This window comes from Mus pahari, chromosome 2 (assembly GCF_900095145.1).
Source record: "Mus pahari chromosome 2, PAHARI_EIJ_v1.1, whole genome shotgun sequence".
NCBI lineage: Eukaryota > Metazoa > Chordata > Mammalia > Rodentia > Muridae > Mus > Mus pahari.
The window spans coordinates 30,629,275-30,653,209 of record NC_034591.1 but is presented as its reverse complement, the minus strand read 5'-3'; the positions used below and the strand labels follow the sequence as shown (position 1 = coordinate 30,653,209).

General features: G+C 35.0%; 1 protein-coding gene across 1 annotated transcript in view; it reads right to left on the bottom strand.

Annotated features, from left to right (window-relative positions):
* Positions 1 to 14,648: 14,648 nt before the first annotated feature.
* The window catches only part of Nxph1 (neurexophilin 1), a 305,153-nt gene continuing 295,866 nt past the window's right edge, over positions 14,649 to 23,935 (bottom strand). The window contains exon 3 of the mRNA XM_021190237.2: positions 14,649 to 16,604. Coding sequence (XP_021045896.1) covers positions 15,843 to 16,604 — 762 coding nt within the window. The 3' untranslated portion in view covers positions 14,649 to 15,842. The remainder of the gene's footprint in view (positions 16,605 to 23,935) is intronic.

The following is a 23,935-nucleotide window of genomic DNA, read 5'->3' as shown; positions in this document are numbered from 1 at the left end:
TCTTTATGGCATACAATTTAGAAAAGTAATATATCAGTCTTAGGGCATGATGGATGAAAGTTTACATTAATGAACATATGTCACTAGAAGTTTTCAAGACAAGCAGAGCACAGGTTTACCATTGAGAATCTGATTGGGGTAACACAGAGAGAAAGCCAAAAGCCTATATTTGTTGAGATTTGCTCTGTTGGTAAATATTGTAATGTTAAATACTGGCTCTGGTTGCCTCAGGCAGCTGGAGATTCTCACATACACTAAGTGATGCTATGTAACCTTGTCCTTCAAGTTATCTCTGGTGAATAAAAATGCCCACAGCCTGTAGCTGGATAGATGAGATAGGTGGTGTTTTGGTTTCTGGGCCTGGGATCTGAGTCAGAGACCACTAGGGGAAGAGGGAAAAGGTAGAAAGAGGAGAAGACAAGAAGATATTTTGGGGTAAGGGGTTGTGAGAACTGGCCATGAGGGTTGGCCAGTCGAAGTTAAAGTAGCCCATGCGGAATATGGCAAGTCATATCTTCGGGTTATTGGCAGAGAAGTACACAAACAGCATAGAGTAGATATATGCCCAGCTTTAGTACTGATTAAGACTTAGTATAAATAGAAAATGTTTGTGTCTTTTATCTGGGAACTTAATGATCAAAGGCAGGGTAGAACAGCCCTCCCAATTGAAATTAAATATTTATGACAACATCTATTTTTCAAAAATATCTAGATCATCAGGATCTCAGTGGGATTAGTAAAAAGGAATTAGTTTATACTGAAGGTGTATTTGTCTACATGAATACAAGTAGTAAAAGAACAGTCATTTATAAATCACTTTTTCTCAAGAGCTTTCACAGGCCTATTGTGTTTGCTTCTGTAGTGACTTTAAAATGTGTGAAATCATTGTCAATGCTTTTGAACATTCTACTCTACTTCTCATCTTAGCATATAATCTCTACTGAAATAAGCTTAATATTGTAGTGTTGTTATTGCCTTTATCATTCTACTCAAATTCTCAGGTTAGAAGATATTTGTATAAAAATCAACAGCACAGCATTCCTCAAGTGTAAAGCATTAAATTGATTTACATTGTAAACCTTATGTTACTAAATCCTGACAATCTTTGGAGGGAAATGTTATTGCATCTATTTTACAAATTAAGAATCTGAGACTCAACAGGGGTAAAAGCATCTTTTGACTTACCCCATGTATAAATTTTGCCAATCATTTTCTAAACCCAGTCTCTCAAATAAACACATCAGGTTCCATTTCTGTCTTTTTTTTTTTTTTTTTTTTGATTCAAGGCACCATGTTTACTGGCTTCTCTACTAGTTGATATAAAGAATTAAATACTGATACAGGGATCTGTATTTTGCCTTCATAAAAGTTTCAATAATGGGAAGTAAACCTTGAAAAATAGCATCAAAATGTGCAGTAACACTTTCTTTTCCTCCTAGAGAACTTGGATCCAGAATGAGATGCTTCTTCCCTGCAAAAAGAGCAGTAGCAAAGACATTGAATCCATAAATATGCCTTGGGATGACAGCTTGCCAGATTTAGTGAACATAAATCATCCCAGAAAGCCCTAAATCTCATGCACTGCCATACAGTATTTTAGCAGAATTACAAAGTCACTTGCACAGGGGTGAAATTATCAACTTACTTTCCTCCTGGTTTTAAAAGAAATATATTTCAGGCCAGAGTCAGATTGGTGTTTATTTGCCTCACAGTCTCATATTGTAGTTTTAACGGTATAGATTGTACATAGTCCCCAAAGGAGAATATGTAAGGTTGCCAGACTGAGGCACTGTTGGAAGGAGATGGAATGTTTATAATGTAGACTCTTGACGAAGCAAGCCACACAATTGTTTGCATGCTTTGAAAGTAATATTGAGACTCTCGTCCCTTCCTCTCTCTCTCTTTGCTTCCCTGCTAGCAGGAAGTGAACATGTGTTTGTTCCACCACATACTCCATATCATGAAGTTCTACCTCATCACTGGTCAGGAAATCAAGGAACAATTTATGCACAGACTGGAGTCAGTGTTGTGAACCAAAAACAAATCACTCCTCTATTTAAGTTGCTAATCTCAGGTGTTTCACAGTAATGGATTGCTGGCACAATAGATTTCATATAGAAGTTGGGAGAAATGTACCAAGAAGTTCTTTATCTTGATGATAAAGTAGATGAGGTTCCTAATACTTGTGTGATATTCTACTCATGTGAATTTTTATAGAAAATTGGCATCTCATTTCAAATGCAAATAAACTGGATTAAAATCAAGAATATAATTTGGTGCAAAATATTATAGTGCTTTCTACATGCCTACAAACTTCCTCATCCCTCACTATAAAAACACAACTATTTTTTGACAATATTTCCATAAGATTCTTCAGTTAATTTTAGATTTTCTTTTTCTTCTCACTTTTTAATTGGTTGTAATTCCCTGTTTGCATATACCTTACATCAATTATAATAAAAGAAAAATCAGGTCACTTAGGAATGTCTGGCAGAGCAGGAATCAGGAATTTACTCCTCTGTGACCTGAACCACAGATTTAGCCAAAGACTTCATTTCCTCCTCTCTCTAATACTGTTTATTTTTATCTGCCAATCTGAGAACATATATATGAAAAAGTAAAATGACATAATGATAGAATTTTTTAAAAATAAAAACAGTATTTTTAAAACATAATTCAAAGAAAATTGATCATATAAAACAAGATTTACATAGATTTATGAAAAAACAGTAACTCTAAACAAGTCTCTAAAAATTTCTATTTATATTCAAATTTTAAATAATTTCAGAAGTCCTATCTTCATAAGAAGGAAATGCTTAGGACATTATTAGGTCATTACTTCCCTCAGTTAGTTTTAACATGGCTTTAAAAAAAAATGTGAGCATTTCATTGTTTAAACAGGAACTTTGGGAAAATGGAGTAGAGTATATTCAATTCTCCATAACTATTTTGGCTGAGGGTATGGTGCAGCCAAGTGGTAGAGCACTTCCCAAGTATATACAAGCTCCTTCTTTTGATCCAAAGTAGGTTATAAGTTTGGATTTACTTTTAAAACAATTAAGCTTTGGTTGTTTATGATTTAAATATTTGTCGATTAATAACTATTACCATAGAAAATGGCAATATTTCAAAATGTAAAAAAATAAGGAGCCATGATTTGCCAAGAAGATATAATGTGCTAGCTCTGTAGGTACCGCATAATATATTCACAAAAATTCATTCAGCAAAAAAAAATGGCAGTCCTGCAGCTGAACAGGTGTTTCAAAAAATAAGAGCATTCTCTCTTATGAAAGGATTCTGGATTCAGTTCCTAGGAACTACAGCAGCTGATTTATATGTGCTGGACATAAACTCACATTAGTTTACCACAGACTCATAAAATAAATAATAGATAAATGGATAGATAGATAGATAGATAGATAGATAGATAGATAGATAGATAGATGGGACATCTACTTTAAATGACATAAATGAGAAAATAGATGAAAGTAATATTAATAGTTTCAAATTTTAATATACTTAGTAATGGAAAAATCATATATGCACAAAATCTGAAAGGATATTGAGTATCTAGATGTTTTCTACCAACCTGATACAGTTGACATTACACAACTTTACAATAAAAACAGTAAAACATCACTTTTAAGGTCATATGAACAAACCTTAACTAATAGAATATATGATGACCTACAAAATAACTCTCAATAAATCTAGAGATTACACTCATGTAGGCTATTTTCCTGAGCCATAGAGAAGATAAAAATTAGTAGCCAAAAGATATGTGAAAATTCTTAAATATTTGGAAATTAAACACCATATATCTAACCGTATCATGGGCTAAAGACAAGAATACTTTGAAAACACATAATAACAATGAATTCAGCATATATCAAAATGCATAGACATAGATGTCAAAGTGACACAAATATGTTAAAAAATAGACGATGTACATATGTTCAGTCACTTATTTTTACAAAGTTTTGATAATTTAACAGGAAGCACAGTTTTGTCAACAAAAATAGTGGAAGAAAATTATTCCCCTTTCAAACCACTGTACCAATTTTTCCACAGAACACAAAATCTATCTTTAAACATATCATATATCTCAGTAAATATAATTATGTTCAGATAATTTTGAAATAAAGTATATATAGATAAAAATGTTAAGATAACAGTAATGCATCACTATTTAAATAAGACTTTGAAATTCCCATTAATTTCATTAATAAAACCTCATTAATAAAACTAGACAGTAAGCTAAGAGTGGACAAAATTGCTTATCTGACAAAGTTTAATGTCCACAGTACATACTTTAAAATGATGAATAGAAATTCTACAATTCAATTTCAAAATAAAAATATTTCAATAGACTATGAAAAATAATATATTTATACATTGTTAATAAGCATCTAAGATAGTGCCCTGAATCACATATTATGAAGAAAATACAAAGTTAACCTACTTGTAGGTAGTTTTACGTATGACTTATAGTAAATAAGACAGACAATACCCAATGTGAGAAGTCCACAAGACAACTATAACTCTAAACCATCCATAGGAATATAAAATTAATGAAACCATTTCATAAACTAGTTGCTCTAATTTGCAAAATACACTCTTATGATCACAAAACCCATATTTCTAGACATAAGTATTTGCCCTAAAGGAATAAGACTTAACACCACATAGAACATATTCACAAATATCCAATGCAACTTTCTTCATAATAGCTAAAATCCAAGTGATTCATAGAACATAAACTGAATGATTCTCAAAAACAGTATAGAACATGGGAAGCTAGTAAAAATGAATGCATATTTCACCATGAAAACCTAGAACAAGAAAAGGTCTATCTTTATTTAAAAATGGCATACCATTTTTGTGGTGTTACACTGACCACAAAAAGACATTTTAGGGTGAACATTTTAGGGTAATGGAGATATTCTGTTTTAGAGTTGTAATAACAAATGACAGCTAGATACAAGTCTATTAAACTCTACTTTTAAACTGATTACATGTTATTGTGCAAGTTTTACCTCAGTAAATGTGCTTTTTAAAATCTTCATGTACAAAGTATCATTTTGCAGTCATGACTGAGAATGACCATATGATCAAATACAAATTTGTAGTCTTGGTTTTGTATAGATTTCCTAAAAGCATTTTCTTATCTCAATATTAATGATGGTAACTTATCATGGGCCAATTTTAAACAGAATTCACTAGTGGAATCAAGAACTGAGCAGGGGAGAAGCATAGCAGAGAAGATGAGAAAAGAGGCTGAAAAATGTCTACCCTGCAAGCCAAGTATGGGATGTGAGAGCCAATATAAAACACCTAACTTGTCTGCTTAAGAGGTCTGAATGAAGACAGCCATACTGATCATAGAAAATCTGTTCCTGAGCAGAATGTTATTATCTTGTCCCTTCCAACCTGCTTCACAGGAAGCAAAGCACATTTTATTGGACAGAAACGACTTTCAGAAAAGCAATGGTTAAAAAATGTGATCTGAGATGATAAGAGGAGCAGAGATCTAAGGGAGACTTCATCCAGGTCTCTTGGTGCTTAACTGGAAGGTCACACACAACAATTAGAGCACATTTAATAAATTGTTGGGCATTGGCATATTCAAGTCAAGGAAAAGGTCGGCTCTTCCATATGCTATTTCTATTTATTCGAAGGTAAATATGACTTTCATAATTATAATTGTGAGAGCCAATAATCTGACCCAAACTTTTGAAATATGCTTTCTATGACTCAGAAACACTGAAAAGTGTAAATGCTATCAAGTTCTGCCATCACATTATATATTAATTCATGGATAGAATAAAAATCAGAGGCAGCACTCATAAATGTAGAACTAGTCTTCTTTCAAAGCTCTTTATTCAGCACTTTCCCCAGATAACTCATTACCAGCAATGTATTTAGGATAAATGCAATAGTTAAGATGCTTAGCTAATAAAACTGTTTATTAAACTATTATTCTGTAACAGGAGATCCTAAACTATTTTTACAGAGGACAAGGGTAAATAATATGAAATATATTTACCATATGAAATAAATCAATTCTACTTCATTTTGTATGTTTTTACAAATGATAGAAGTCGCCAAGAGCTTATGACTGTAACTATTTGTGTGGCAAACATATTTATGTTCCTAAATAAATATAGATTCCATATGTTTAATCTACAGCACAATACTTTGAATCAATTATCCCACAACAGTATATTTATCTGAATCAAATGAATCAGCCCCGAAGACACAATGACATACACAATTACATGAACAGTACATTTTTCTAGTCACATTAATTATTATAACATTTGCATTTTACAACTCTAAGCTTCTTTCCTGTGTTGAAACTTCCTAGTTGCACAATTCAGAGGAGACTAAGATGAGATCTCTTGTCAGTTCCTACAGATTGGAAAAGGTTTGCCAGCAAGATTGGAGCATTCCAAAGACTTTTGATAAAATATTTTGTTTTATTATTAATTATTAATTTTTGTTCCAAAATTAAAATGCATAAATTATGTTTTAACAGTTATTAAACATTATTAAAATGATTAGTTTCTTTATAGCTAGCTATATAATGGATAGATACACTTTTAAAAGTAATGTTAAATTTTTAAACTTTTTAATCACTAATTCAATTAATAATATGATTTATTTTACTCATTAAGATTCACTCTTATTAAAAGTTTTGAGTTTAAAAACTCTCTTATATACAATGGAAACTAAGTTTTCTCTTCCAATAAAAAAGCTGTTTGTACAGTTTGGGAAACTTCATAGCCAACATTAAATCCTGTTTTAAAATCATTCCCCTATTTGTAGACAATATGAAAATATGTTAGATATCAATTATAAGTAATTGGACTCTATTGAACAAAAAATATATGATAAAGTTACATAATGTGCATATTTGAAAATTACATGATGAAACCTATTATTATATTTAGTTATTATACCTTAATAAGAAACAAGAAATCTTCAAAAACCACTATCTACTTAATTGCTCCTTCCAATTTACATAATAATTTTTCTCTCAATTTTCCAGTGAATTAACGTAACATAAATCCTCTCCAATAATAAAATATTCTTCAATTATTTTAAAAGAGACACAATTCAAGAAGATAACTACACAAAAATAACATAATGCATTAAAATGTTATGAATATCCGAAGAAGATAAATAGACTTTTCAAAATTTAAGTTTCTTCCCCTTTCAAATGTTCTGAAGAGATGGGCCAATGGTACTAACACCAGTCAAATAATAAGTGAGCATAAGTGATTGCCAGCACATTTCATTCAAAAATGTGCCTTAAAATGTTTGTTTACTTAAAGATTTTATTTATTTTTATTTTCTGTATATGCGTGCTTGGCCGGCATGGGTGCGTGCATAGCGTGTGCATGCCTGATGCCCTAATAGACCAGAAAAGGGCATTGGAACCCCTGGAAGTATAGTAACTGGTGAGTGTTAGTTACCCATGGTTCCTGGGAGCAGAACCGATGTCCTCTACAAGAACAGCTACTACTCTTAACCCTGGAGCCATCTCTGGGTTAAATGATGCATTTTAAAATAAATGTCTACCTCTCTAAATAATCCAGATATAAAACATAACTAAGCCATCTGTGGCTCTTGTTTCTTTCATGTCTCACCATCTACAAATGAATCCAGGGCTCCACCTTTGCAGTATATCCAGAATTTAATGGCTTTTTGCTGCCTACACTACCACCACCTTGATCTAAATCTGATTCATCTCATCTCTTCCCTGCATTATCATAGCAGTTTTACACCTGGTCTTCCTGCACTCACAGTTCCCTTTTATATAATTTAGTTCCATCATGAAATTTATCTGCCCAAAACTCTCTGAGTACTCCAATTGCAGTCAAAACACTGCTTCCTTTTAGCTTAGTTTAGCTTTCTCTCCAGGCTTCTCTCTGTTCCATCTCCTCTAGCCTACACCTACCTAACCAAACCTACCCCAGCCACTTACAGTGCTATGCTTGCCCATGCACTGATGTACATTATACCTAAGTGGCTAGCTCCCTTCCTTATGTCTAGTGTCACCATACAGGATCTAGTTATCAATGGTAAATGTGAAAAGTAAACTAATTAACTCTATCCTTCACAGTAATTACTACCACAAACAAAGTACTTATTTAGTGAGGATTGTTTTAGTTGTGTACAATCTCTAGATATTTATGGACTTATCGTTAGAATCTACATAGTGCACGGTACATAAAAAGCATGAAATAAATATGTTCCGTGGATAAATTTATTCCTATGGGTAAAGTGAACTGTCAGACATCCACTTTCCAGCCTCCATAATTCCCTGCTCAGATGCTCAGGAAGAATTTCTGTTGAAGTTTATTGATATCTGAAACTCATAAACTAGATAGACCCAATATAGAAATACAGTATTCAAATATATAATCAAGGCAATTAAGAGAGGATACACTAGATTTGTAATGTAGTAAAAAAGAAAGCATTACAGTGATATACTTTAGCATAAGATTGAGTAATATTTGTAGTTCAGTATATTACCTAGAGAATTGATCCAGGAGATTTCCTTAAAATTTCCCTTCTTTTCTGTGTATCAGTTTATAAAATTTACTACATTATTTGGAAACTATAAAAATGTGACCAGAAGCCGGACGGTGGTGGCACACGCCTTTAATCCCAGCACTTAGGAGGCAGAGGCAGGTGGATTTCTGAGTTCAAGGCCAGCATGGTCTACAAACTGAGGACAGCCAGGGCTATACAGAGAAACCCTGTCTCGGAAAAAAAAAAATGTGACCAGAAAATAATTGGAGTGTAGATTTGTAGCCATTATTTATCTTCTACAATCTCCTTCATAATTCTGGAAGTATCCTTTTAATTCAAAAGCATTATTGTGCTTATTGTGTAAGCAAATATAAAATTATGGAGTTATGCTGGACATAAAGTTTTTTTAAAAAAGGTATTTGCATGCTAATAAGTTGCTATGTACTTCAATAGATTTTACTCTGTAGTGAACCTGATTCACAGTGTCCTACTTCTGCTACTTCTATAAAAGCACATCAACAAACTCCAGTGAATGATTGAACTTATACCTACCAGATATTAATCTCATACTATCAAGTTAATTGTAGAAAATGTCTACTCTTCTCTGGAACAAAATATCTATTCAAAAACCCTAATAACTTAGGCAACTCAGGTTTGTTGAGGTGTCTTCTCATGCTGTTCCAAAGGTTGCTTAAGACTTCCACAGGTCATGGAGAGTACTCTGGTTTTATTTGGAAATGGTACCTGATTTTTCACTTACCATTATCCCATTCTGCCATCTCCAAAGACCCACATCCTATCGGGTTATCCATAATCAACACTGTCAAACAGTTTTTGTATTCTTGCATCCTAACCTTGTGGATATATCAGCTTCTGCATTCAACATGCTAGCTACATTCCCTGTGTTCTATATGTTCCCTATTAAAAGCCTTGCACATTTCAAAAAATTCACATACAAGCAAGGGTCTTTATGCTAAAAGAACTAAAACTCTTTCTGAGAGACATATTAGCATTAATCATTACATTTCTAGCAAAACAAACAAAACAAAACAAATTCCTTTTCTCTGTGATGTAAATAAGGAAGCACCTTTTCTGAATGTGCAAGTTGGTTTCATTACTCTATATTCTTAACCTGCACAACAAACATGGTAGATATGATGCAGAATGTGTGTCCTAGTGCTTCAAGGCTTCTCTTTAGGAAAATAAGATGAGCTTCTTTCTGATGGGTGGGGCGGGGGACCTGGTAAACAATAACAACAATAACAAAACAATTTTAAACAAAACTACTGTGGAGGAAAACTTGGACAAAACAGGATAATGGGAGGTGAGTATGATCAAACACATTATATGCATGTATGAGGTTGTCCCAAAATAAACCACAATGTATTTTAAAAGAATGAACTGGTATGGGAACCACCATAGTGTCCAAAATGCATTATCAGGGAGGAGATAGGGGTATAATGTTTGGAGGAGTTGCCAGAGATGAAAACAGGGCACAGGGAATTTGTGGGCAGATGATAAATAGATTTATTGTTGTTACTCACTGCAATGGAGGTGTGTATACACCCAGAAATATGCAACACTAGGTACTATATGCTTCTATAATTTATTGGATATCAAGTGTACCTCAATAAGCACACCCATTCTCTTATGGCTTATATCAAGTGAAATATTGTACTTTTGGCAATATAAAGTTTGTTAATGATGAGTTACGTGATGTTTTGCTGATAAGCTTTATTCCCTTAACACATGAAGAGAATGTGAAGTTGATGGTCAGGCTCAGCTAATGATGAAGAGAGTTCTCAGACTATTCAGGAAGAAAATGAACATGGTTCTAGTAAAAAAAAATGGGGGGGGGGAGACTGGTAGGAAGTAATCTCCTTCACACTATGGTTCTTTTAAATAATTCTTGTTTTGAACAATAGTGTAATATGTGCAAGTAAATTTAAAAATTTGCATAAGTGGGAGTTTACTTAGTTGTTAGAATACCAGGAAACACAGTGAAACACACAAAGCAACCCCCAAAGCTGCTTTCATGTAGAAACTTCAGAAAGCAGAAAAATAAAGTTTTTGCTCTATTTGTTTGCATAATAAAATAGTGAAAGAAATAAAATTAAACCATAAGTTTAAGTAATCTTTTCAAATGTATGCATGCACTCAATTTTTTGCAGAAACTAGCCTATGTTTTGTATATGTGAAAGTACAGCTGTGAGAAAACTCAATTCATAACCTGACAACATGAGGAGATTCTTACTGAACACGTATAATAATTCCTTGTGTCATTTTCAGTGAAAAATAAAGTTAGCATGTTGAAAGTTTCTTAAGCATACAGCAGACAGTTCCCTAAAATGAGACTCTGAGCAGGAACCTGAAATAATTCAGAATTACATTACTGCTTGCCATATTGCTGATCTGCAGGTCTCATATTTATCAATCTCTCTGTCTCTGATCCAAAAATGATTTAGCAAATAATAGTTTGGGTAGCGACCTTGACTTTGGTGAATTGGTAGTGATAATCAGAGCTGACCTCTGCCTCAGCTCGGGCCAGGGTTGGAATTTGTATAGGAACTTTGTCTGAAGGTTCCTGAATGTGAAATCATAACCATCCACTGAACAGATATCATGTGATATCCATTCTCCTGAAACACTGTTAGCAATGCAAAAAAATAAGTACATAAATAAACTTCATATGAAAGTTGGATTTCAGAAAGGGTAAAGAATTAATTTTGACAATGACAGTTGTGTGTGTGTGTGTATGTGTGTGTGTGTGTGTGTGTGTGTGTGTGTGTGTGTTTAATGCAGTTACTTAGTAGTTGCTGCATGTTACCAAAGTTCTTGCTTTATTTCTTCAACAGTCACAATTGCAAGGATCAAGTCCAAAACATTGTTTGTTTAGACCAGAGGATCAGAGACTAGGAATGCTAGAGCTGTTATGTGAGGTCCTAACACAGAATCTTTAATAATAAAACAGTGCCAGCCAGGTGGGAATAGAAATGGCTGTGGGGTCTGGGGTGTTGGGGGTGTGTATACCTTTAATCCTTGCATGCAGGAGCCAGATTCAAGTGAATCTACTCATTCAAGGCAAGCCTGAACTATGGAGCAAATAAGTCCAGGACAGCAAAGGCTACCCAGAGAAGAATGGAGGTGAGTATCTAATCCAGGTTAAAACCTAGAATAGATCTAAAACTCCCCTAACAATAGCTGCTGCAGCCACCAAGGAAAGGCAGCACAGCTCACTCTCCTAGTAGTTTAGCCACCTCCCTGTTACTTATCAATGATATGATGCATGTTCCTGCAAGGCAAAAGTACAAACATTAAAGTTCATTTGGTCAAACTTAAGACATTTTCCCAGATGCATGGGACTCATTTTAGAATGTTTCTCTCAACATTGAGCAGAGGAAAACTCAACACTAGAATTCTTTATTTGTTAGACTTGTATTTTTTCACCTTAGTTAAAAGAAACATAATTATATATTTTACTTCAACCATTTTTTTAAATTGGATATAAAATTCGGAGAGCAGGTCCTAAGATTTTCAGTGTTTCCCAGCAACCATTCTCTGACACACGTGTCTGAAATCTCTTCAAAAGGATGACCCAGTAATCAGGTTTTAAGGATTATGCTGAAGCTACACAGATGAATTCATGTTTTTGACACTTAAAAACTAAGTAAATAATGATCTTATTTATGCCAATCAGCTTTGAGTTTTTTATATAATGTCTAATGACTTTTATTTGATTTGAATAAAAATGACACTAAAAAATAGATTGACAGTTAATAAAGTGACTGCAGTTGATATGTCAGCTAGGTCGTTGGAAGTTTATAAGCATATCCATTTGTGTTTGCTTCTGGCTAAAATTTGCCATGCATAGTTGATGGTGAAGATGCAAATTCCTCTTCCAAAGGGCTGTTTATATTGGTTAAGCAGCTTTTCCATGCAAAGCAGTGGGAAAACAGAAAGAAAACAGTTTCTTTGTTTAAATCTATTTGTGTTAAAAAGTATGGCTTACAATTCCTTGGTGAAGTGCAGACTCAGACAACATTTAACAGACCTCTCAAGTCTTTGCAGAATAAAATTAGCATTGCATTATTACCACTATGTCACCTTCTACCCAAACACAAAAGCTTCACTGATGGCCATGGAACCAAAAGCTTAAACTATATCATGTCGAAATTTTTATTTTTAATCATAAATGAATAAACCTGACAATACCTTTTTTCATCATAGAGGCAAGAATCCAGGATAATACATTTCTTTCATATTTTCAATTCTGTTGAAATGTTTTTTGTTTTGTTTCATTTAGTTTTGTTTTGTTTTGTTTTTAAGAAAACTAGATGATTGACAAGCCCTTGCTTTTTTCAGATGCACTGTACTCCTGGAAGTTTTCTTCTGTATCTTTTCAAAAGTATAAGATAATTTTCAAAATCTGAGAGGTGTTTCTTTATCATTACATAAAGTTCATTTTTTACAAGACCAGTACATTTTTAGACATAATTAAAATTTAGTTAACTATCTCACTGAAGTAGCAAGTTTCTCTAATAGAATTTTAGTATGCATATCTGAAATCTTCACATTGATGATCTTCCTCTACCTAGTTCCTGGGAACCACAGGAAGAATACATTGGGTACAGATAAATTGTAAAACTTCAGTGTCACCATGAATTCTTGGTATAATACACGGTCAGTGTTGAAAATGTTGGAATTTGGAAAGATATTTATAGGCCCAAAAAGAGTCTTAACTTTTACATTTCTAAATAATTGAAATCAAAAGTTGCCTATATGTTTTCATTGTGTTTTTCTAAAGAAATCTATAAAATGACAGATAAATGAATCACCGTGTTAGGTATATTCTTTATGTTTGTAAAGATATATTAACAGTATTTTGTTGGGTAGGGGCATGGCAGAACACAGTAAAAGGGTAGAGACCAAAGCAGGTTTTTATCTCATTTTGAATTATTCATTGGAAAAAAAAAAAAACACTTCAGACCACATAAATGAAAGTACAGTTCAATCAACAAGTAACCCTAAAGAAAATGACTGCTTTGTCCTTTTATCTCTTTTGTTTGCTTGGAAACAATTCCAAAGTGCTCATGATTTACAAGCACCAAGAAAGACTTATTTGGGACAAGCATATCCAACAACTGGAATGCATGAAGTTCTTACTGACTGTTCTGCCACAGATCTTCTAAGTTTCATGGGCAGTTCATACACATACTGATACAGATGGCTACCTACACATGGCAGATGGCTCTAAGGACACCTAGCATGGTACCCATTTGATTAACAGAAGAAAACTTCTTCGTGAGAGCAGTGATTGAATTCGCCTTTTAGAATTGTGTGGCTTTGTTTTATTGTCATCTTCCTGTTGTTTTTCTCTGTGAGAAAGATGCCCAGGTTAAGCAGAATGCCAGAGGGTGACAGGGACTGAGTGCTCTTAATTTGATGTCTTTGGCTAACTTTTGAGATTCTTTATATTACAACACCAAACCTGTGGTCTTAAAAAGGAGTGACCTTGAACATTTCTTCAGCTGTTTATTTTTCTAGGATTGTGTACAACAACTGTAAAAATAAATCTTAGTGTCCATATCCAATGCGCATACATAGTTTGATCTCCTCTGATATAAGTAATGTGAGACTTGGAGCTCTCCACTGCTGTCCCAATTTCTCCAGTAAAACAGTGTCATCACAGCCACTCAGGGAAATTCACATCTTCAAGACAGCTCGGTTTTCTTTTAAAGAGAAAACACAGCCTTCACTTCAATACTCCAATTAAATAAAGACTGTACATGAGAGAAAGTCTACTTATTATAATTAATTTAGGCAACAACAATATTCTCCCTATGTTCACTGATGATTTTTTTTTTCTTCCTTGGTACTCTTGAATAGCTAACATTGCAGTAAACCAAAAATGCATGCAATGTTGTATGCCACAATTATTTCCCAGGCTCGATACTGAGACTCTTAAGTGGTTTTGACTAGGCAGCTAATAGCAATTTAGATAATTCTGCTCAAATTCAAAGACATGTGATGCAAATCCATGGCTGTGTTCCAGCACATTCTTCTTGTCAGAACCATTTAAATCACCATGTTACACACGTACGTATTGAAACTCAACTTTAAGTGTTTTATTTTTATGTACATTTCTTTTTTCCAGAAATAAAATATCTAAATACAGACAGTGTAATGTTGTATATGTATAGCTTTCAACAATACTTGAGCTGAATAGATGCTTTGTATATTAAATTTGTCTTTTTAATGGAGTTCACAGCTACATTGATAAAATTGATTCCTTAGATCTTTTTTTTCCTTTTTAACCAATAACAAGCAGAGAGACAAGTACAATTTAATATTAATAAGCAGCTCAAATAACACTTGGTTAAACTATATACAGTACAAACCATTCATACAAATGAAGACTAGGATATTGAGTTTGTTACAATATGTGTAGTAAAGATAAGACAGACACTTATAACTTACATGGTGTCTGCCCGGCATTTCCCTTCTTATATAATGATCAGAACTTGTGTTAAGCAGCCTTAGTTGATATCAACATTGCAAAGGTCCGGTGATAGGCAAGAAAAGCTGTAATCCCACTGTCCGCCCACATGTAAATTCCAAATGTTTGCTCATCTTTACTGAGAACAAGCTCCTCCCTCCATAGAAAGATAAGCCGTCCTGCATCACCTTGAATGTGCCTACTGTCTGCTGGGAAAAAGCTACTACACTGTGTTGTGTTCATAAAATAAAGAATACTGAGCTCTAAAGACACATTTTTTTTTCCATTTAACAAGCATATAACTCCTACAGTAGGTATTTACCAGCACAGCTACTCCAAGCAGTAGGAATGCATGAGTGGGGATTATTGATTAGCATGGACTCAAGACCTTAAAAGAGATTTCCGTAACAACATGTTAGACACATCCTCTGTCTAGTTAATTCTTTTTGTTTGATCAGAGTTTGTCCTGAACCATCATGAGTCAGACAATGAAAGCCCTCTCACAGGGAACCATGATAGATGTGAGCTGAAATGTGCAGGAATGGATGCTCATGGGCCTCTATTCGTGACAGCATGTCTTCAGATGAGACTCTGAAATCTATGGTGATTTACAACTATGCTGAGAGATGAAGCTGACTGTGCAGAAATTACATCAATTGTTTTCACACTAGCATGTGCGCACCAGTCAACAAGAGCAGCAGGGTAGACACATTCCAGGCAACAGATGTGACCTTCTTCCTTAAGGTGACAGCCCTGTCCTATGACCTTTAACTCCGCAGGCTTCAGTCTCATGCCCTGTTCATCTTCATCCGGAGGGGAAGTAAGGTGTGTCACTGTGATAGTTGTAGTCAGGGCATACCTTCTGTACTAGTTTATAGTCTGTACTATAAAAGGAAATGTAAATACAGATCACCTTGAAGGGCTTAGAGCAGAGCCAGGAAACGTGACTTTGGGTCTGCTCCTGGTAACAGGTTTTTGAAGGGTCGTAGTTGCAGAGTGTGTTCTTGGTGGCCTTGTCAACCTTCTCATACTCAATGCGACAGTTGAAGGACTTGGAATCTTTAGCATCAATCACGGTTTGTTGTGCCAAATCGAATTCCACGATTTTTGTTGGGGGCACCAAGCTGACAGATACATTCCCTTGACCAGTGGAGTTATGCCTGAAATAGACACTAAAGGTTCCGTTGCCGTGATCTACAATTTTCCCAGTTATCAACAGGTTTAGCTTCACTGTTTTGATGTTGGAATGAAAATCACCCCATCCAAACATTTTCTTAAACTTGCCAGTTTTAACAATGGGCCGTCTTTTGGCCCTGGGCCGAGGCTCCTGAAGATCTGTGGAGTTCCTCAGCCAGTCCCAGAGGTCTTGCTCAGAATAAGGTTCTGGGGTGTCATAGCGCAGGTCCAAATCTGTGTCATTTTCTTTACCACGGAAAGTCTGTGAGAGGAGCCGACTGATAGATAAGTCTTTGCTGCTTTCTGTCCATATGTGCTTTAGTGTGGATTTGCTGCTCCCTGACTTCAGAAGTTCCGATTTCCCACCATTTGTTAGGTTGGCACACGTGACCTGAGAAAAGAATTTAAAACATGAGTGTTTATTTACATCTAAGAATAGGCAACACATGCATTCCAGCCCTTGCTGAGAGGCTTAGAATTAAATGATGACTTTTTGTTGTTGTTGTTATTGTCCTTAAAAGCATCTCCAGTATCCGGCCACTGTTTATTAAGCTGTGATAAAATACCACTTCTATTTTTACTCAACAGTGGGAAAGGGGAGGTGTGGGTGGCTAAAAATCACCAAGCCTGACCTGAAGATCCATAAAAACATTGACTAACAGAGGAAAAGGCCACCTAGCATGAGTAAGCCAAATTGTATTCAAATATCAACTAAACTAAAGTAAATAATCTCTCAGCACCAAAACCCACCTTTGAAGTAAACTTTTAGAATCATTATGTTATTTTCGGCTTCAGAATCACCACAGACTCTAAAACTATATGATCCTTATAAATATGGTAGCTGATAGCCTATTCATTTTTAAACTTTTGGTTGCTTATGTGAACATTATATTAGAAACAGTAATTTTACAAAGAGAATGTGGCATGTTTTAACTTGTCAGCACACAAACACGCACACACACACACACACACACACACACACAGTCACACATCATTATTATCACCATCCTAAGCACCAGGCACAACACATAAGTTATTTTCTTTTAATTTGGGGTCTTAAAATGTGGTTTAAGTAAAGAGAAGTAAGCTAATATTCACTAGCAGGTAGATATTTGACAATCTGAAAAGCATGCAAAGATCACTTCTAGTGAGACTGTAAGAGTCACATTTGGAGGACATTCTCCAAGATTCCATCTTGCCTCTGTGAAACAATTTGTCAAAGAACCTGGGTATTCAAAGTAACCAGTTCCCTTATGGCTTCAAAGCAACAATTAGACGCACAGTTTATAAATACAACCCAGAACCTACAGGAATTAACAGCCAGTGAAGGCAAACCATTGGACACATGGACTGACTTATTTGGCTGAGGTTGCTGAAGGAATCCCCCTAGATGCCCGTCGAAAGCTACGTTTCCTAATAAAGATCTTTCTTAAACCCGAGTCTGATGACTAAGTAAGGTGCATTAGGATGGCTACACATAAGCCTCTCGTCTAAAAATTTCTGAGAGTAAAATAATTGCTAAAAAGCTCTCATAAGTGAGATGCATTAGGAATCAGAACTGTGTTCTAAACCACACCTACCTGCATCTGTGACTTATCCATGATTGCCTCTTGTTATGACACAGATGCCTACCAACTATTCTTCTATCAGATGCTGATGGTGGAGAGAGTCTACACAACCTCCTAGGTTCTATAAGCTTAGTAGTGGGGTTTATTCCCCACTCCGCCACTTCCTTAAGACAGCATATTGGTGTGGGACCACTCTCACAAATAGTCAAAGTTGTTTTATTTGAAAAACTGCTGACCTTAACAAATACTGTACCTATTTCCATGTAAGATCAAATATGATTTTCTAGTGGGTTTTTATCTCATGTCTTAAAAAACCAAGGCTAAAACACTGGAGAAGCTAACACACACACACACACACACACACACACACACACACACACACCAGACACAGACACACACAAACTAAAAAGAAAACAACAACAACAGAACTTTCAAGTTTAGAGTCTATATGCTTTGTATGCTCTTTGCGTCTCCAAGGCTAGAACTATGCAACCTAGGCCAACCTGGACACACACAAGCAGACAGGCAAATACAGAGGATCATCTTCTAGGAACAGGTTATGTTGCAGAAGGAATAGACAGATAACAGCAGTATGGGCATGATCACACTTAAAGGAAGTTAAGGCCAGGCTTCTGTTCGCTGCCATCCTTCAGACTGTTAGTTTATCACCAACCGTATAAATCAAGACTCTTGTGTCATCAGAAATGGATCAGATAGAACATTTCCATCGTAAAATAATGCAGGGAATTGAATTGGGAGAAGGGTATTTTTGTTGCCAAGTTTCTTTTAGAAGACATACTAAGTATTCTTTCTCTTGTCAATCTTGTTCTGCCCTTACACTGGTTTCTTTATTCTCCCTCTCCGCAAACTGTTTCCTATGTTTTCTCCTCATTATTCACGAATGGATCATATTCAAGAAGCATTCATAACTAATAACAGCAAAATTTTAACATAGACAAAATACTATGAGCTAAAGAAACAAAATAGAAGAGGAATAATATTTAATGGAAGGGAATTAGGCATAGGAATGTGTATAAAATAAGTATAAAATTAATTTCCCAACTATTTCTTTGCCTAATTATATCAATCTGTTATAGGCTAATATTAGTATCTCATATAAAGTAAAAATCATGATAGTTTCAGAGTTAATATTATCCAACATAATAACAAAATAATAGAACCAGTTAAATTTATTTTGATAATTCCCTAAATTAAATGCACTTCAAAATATACTATCTTAGGATGAAGTGATATATTCAATTATGGAGCACTTGCCAGCAGATGCCCTGGATTCAGTACCCAGCAATGGGAGAAAAAGCATAAAGGTAGAAAAAGACATTTTACAATGGTATAACACAGGCAGCTATTATAACCCATACTATATGTAATTGGTGAGACTAGTAGTGATCCTTTAGTTTTGCTTTTTATGAGTATTTGCCTTTTATATTTCAATAACATCTACTTTGTAGAGAAGCATTCAAATGTGTGTCTGCCTATACTATCTCATCTTCCAATAATCCTCATAGAATAAAGGAAATAAATCCATAAACTTTCCTCTGATTCTTTTCCTTAGAGTTAGATGTATTCCCATTGTTTGGCCAGCAAAGATAAATTCAAGCATGCATGGAGTGGCTTTCATGGCACTTTATCTCAGAATCAACAAAGGACTATAAAGTGATATTTGTGCCATTCACTTGTTAACAAAGCTATCGTGAAATTGTCCCAAGACTGAAGGGGAAAAAACACTTACTGTGCAATTTATCAACAGCAGATAGAGAATAAAAGGGGGAAATTGCAGAGGTGAGGCATATGATTAAAAGAAGAACCACTGTATCGAGGATATGCTATAATTCTAATAAATAAACAAAACTCTTTATAGACAGAACACCTATTGTTCAGTTCTAAATTATATTCTGCATAGTCATGGTGATGATGAGTATAGACCACCTGAATCTAAGACTAGGTTCTGATCCTAAAAACTGTTACGTGCAAATCTTATTTATTGTATAGAAATTTATGTTTTTCCAATCTAGAAACTAGGAGGTATTGCCCATATCTCTCACAGTGATAATGTAAGGATTACATAGGACACTTCATTCAAAGCACCAAAGAAAGTCTCTGGCATGGTCTGAGCATCACCATCAGTGTCAATAACTCATAATTATCACAGTTTTACATGTGGCTTATGGATATGAATGCTCATGGGGAATGTGATGGTATTTGCAAGTAGCAAAACTTAGTAGTAAGAAAATCTGTCTTTAGCAGAGCTGTAAATGTAAACAATTTTTTAAACAATATAATTCTAAGAGTGAGAGACAATGGGCAAGATACATGCCAAAAGTTTTATGTGAGAAAGAATGAAATAAATTCTAGAAATTTGCTGTACAGAATTATGACTCCAGCCAGCAAAACAGTATTAAATACTCCCAAATTGGTTCAAAAGGCAGCCAGAATGGGAAACATGTTCACAGAAAAAAATATTATAAAATATATCTTAGCAAACTTGAAAGTATATATTGGATCTAATAATTAAATATGCTGAAATAGTTTTTAAAGGAGGGAGAGCACATTGTTTTCAAGTGCTGATGTGACAACCTAAGAAACACGAACAGTTAAATAAGCAGTAAAAGTCCAAGTCACAAAGGATGAGTGTAAGCTCAGCTATTAAATAGCTCAAGCGCCAAATGCAATAAATAGCTCTGCCTTAGGCCATTGGGTGCAAAGACTTAAGCAGTGCAATCAAGAAAATCCGGAGTGTGGCTTCCAAATCAAAACACCTACCATCAGTAACTGTCTGCCATACCTTTATATGCTACACACTCTTGCTTTATCTCCCACTTAGTTGAGGAGAATAGGACAGTATCTATGGGAGAATATCAATAATAAAATATCAAATTAAAAAAAATGCCTTAGCAATAGATCTCTTGATGTCTTCAATATTAACTACTGTGATTTCTTTTGTTTTATGAATTCAATAGCTGTAGGATGAGACTCTGTTAATAAGGACTTCAGTAGAGAAAAGCAAAGATAAACAGTGCACGAATGGTTCTTTTTTTTTTTTTTGATTAGTCATTTTTTTTTNTTTTNTTTATTTACATTTCAAATGCTATCCCGAAAGTTCCTATACCTCCCCCCCGCCCCTGCTCCCCTACCCACCCACTCCCACTACTTGGCCCAGGCCTTCCCTTGTGCTGGGTCATATAAAGTTTGCAAGACCAAGGGGCCTCTATTCCCAGTGATGGCCAATTAGGCCATCTTCTGCTACATATGCAGCTAGAGACTCGAGCTCAGGGGGTACTGGTTAGTTCATATTGTTGTTCCACCTACAGGGTTGCAGCCCCTTTCAGTTCCTTGGGTACTTTCTCTAGCTCCTCCATTGGGGACCCTGTGTTCCATCCAATAGCTGGCTGTGAGCAGCATGAATGGTTCTTGATCACAAGGATTTCACAGTCTAATATGAGGATCAGCACTGTGATGCTACCAGAGGCACGTGTAATGTTCTGGAAGATGCAAAGTTTAACAGCAGCATGTTGTATCCATAACACAAGAGATGATCCTACAATCTGGACGATTACATTGTTTTGATTTTTTACACAGTAGATAATGAGCTAAAGGGATTCTTCTATACACGTGGAGAATAATATAGAAAAACAACAAAGCCCAAAGAAGAACACGACAAAGGATGACATGGAAAATAGTTTCCTACCATGTCACTGTAACTTGATGAGTGTCTCTTCTCTCTGTCTATCCCTGACCTCTCCAGCAACTGCCATCTACTCCCTTCATGAGTTCAAACTTTTATGTTCCACTCATACTGAAACAAAGCCAAGTAAGGTCCTCATCAAAACCAGTGACGAATGTGTAAGGTACTACATATATTATTAGAGAGTTTGATGCAGCCATTCCACGATGCATATGCATATGTGTGTGCGTATAGATGTATCAATATACCTGCACCATACTTTGGTACACCACAGTAGATTCACTCTTTTATTTGTCTACAGGATGGAGATGAGGAAGAGAGAGAGGACAGGAACTTTGTCATCTACATGGGAGGTACATACAGGACACCACTTCCATATTGTGAATGCTTTACTATTAAATTTAATTCTAATCTAGGTCATAGAAAATTATTGAGATCGGGTTTGGCTTTGTTTTTCAGGTTGGTAATCCTGGCACTAGAAAAATCAACCACTAGACATCGAAAGCAGATTGGTAGAGGAAAATCTTGAGAGCTGAGAGGATAGTTAAATTATTAATTGCAAGATTTGTTGAGAAAATCAGGAAGAAGTAGTGAAAGAAAAAGAGGAAGAGAAAGACATGAATTTAACCAATATTTCACAAATAGAAATAAATCAATTTCATAATTTATTTTTCTAACATTTATTATTTTGAGACAGAGTCTCACTACCTAGCTCAGGGTGCTCTTGAACTCATAATCAGGATCCTGTTTCTACATCGGAGTGCTGAAATTATTGTGGGCCACCAAGTCTGAATGAATTTGATTATTTACTGACTAAAGGGAAACACAAAAAGACTGAAAAGTAATGAACTTTCTTATATTGTAAAGAGTGCAAATATAACAATTGTCTGGGATACAAAATTAAATCTCATAGAAGCATCTACAAATAATTATCGCTGTCTCACTGGAATGTCAAGACATGGATCTGAAGGGGTAAGAACTTAGCCAGTTACAAAAATCAAAGCATTCTGAAAATCTTTTTTGAAATATTTTCCTTTTAACATTACAAAGAAAACCAGAAGTGTTTGCCAATTTTTATCTCCCAAATGATAATGATAATGTCTAGAAGGTATGCTTGTCTGTGTGTCATCCATTTAAATGTTTTAAAGTGTGTTCATTTTTAAGACTATGCATCATGAAGAGTATAAGCATTAAGCACAGAGACAGAGTGTGGTTCTGAAATGAAATATTTATATCTGAGGCATGAGCTTTGAATGGAAATATGAAGGAAACAATGACCAATGAGGGTAAAGTGTGGCCATTTAAGACTAGTTCTGTCTTGGTTGATCCATCTTTATATGTCATATGGCCAAGGTTTTAAAATTTTCTCATCATTGACTTCATATCATGACAAAGTGCTATTGCAGAATTATTGAAAAGCAATATGTTTTTATGAAATAAACCATCCTTCAACTTCCCTCCCTGAACTACATTTCAGGCCTTCTGAAAAAGAGGTGCCTACGAACACTCATATTTCCATAGTTACTAAATCCAATGAGATGCCTCTTACCTTTCATCAACTTCATCACTGTGCTGTTGATCTATTACTATTCGATTTAGATATAAGTAATCCTACATCTACCTTGAAATTTTATTTTTTTTACTCTACCAAGTGTAGGAGTGCTTGAAACCAAAAAAAAAAAAAAAAAAAGAATCGAGACAACTGGATACTTAAGCAATATTGCTGATGAGTGAGAAACTAATCAGCAAATAACCAGCTCTATGATTGCAAATTCGTTTTGTCACTTTATGATTAATGTGCTGAATATCTACTTCAGAACATCAGGTAATTCTAGCTACAGGAAGACTTTATCTTTGGCATTATAATTAGCATCTTGAACATAGTATTGCATTTTATTTAAGCCATATGCAAACAGACACAAACACTTGAGCTTACTAAGAAAGTTTTAACGCTCATATGATAAAACAACGACTTAGTTATCCCCTAAGATAAAATCGCTATTTTAAACATCCTGATAGCCCAGTCACTTCTCTGAGAGGAAAATTGAGATTATCTTAGGGTATAGGCTGTGTATAGACTTTTTCTGCAAAATGTTTGTGTAAGATAAACTACAGGTTGATCTATGCCTAAAAATGTATTCATTAGCCATGGACTTGCATTTGTTATAGATATTCATTCTTTTTTCCCCAATTTTTATTAGGTATTTATTTCATTTACATTTTAAATGCTATCCCCAAAGTCCCCTATAGCCTCCCCCCTTCCACTCACCTACCCACCCACCCCCCTTCTTGGCCCTGGTGTTCCTCTGTACTGGGGCATATAAAGTTTGCAAGACCAAGAGGCCTCACTTCCCAGTGATGGCTGACTAGGCCATCTTCTGCTACATATGCAGCTAGAGACACGAGCTCTGGGGGTACTGGTTAGTTCATATTGTTGTTCCACCTAAAGGG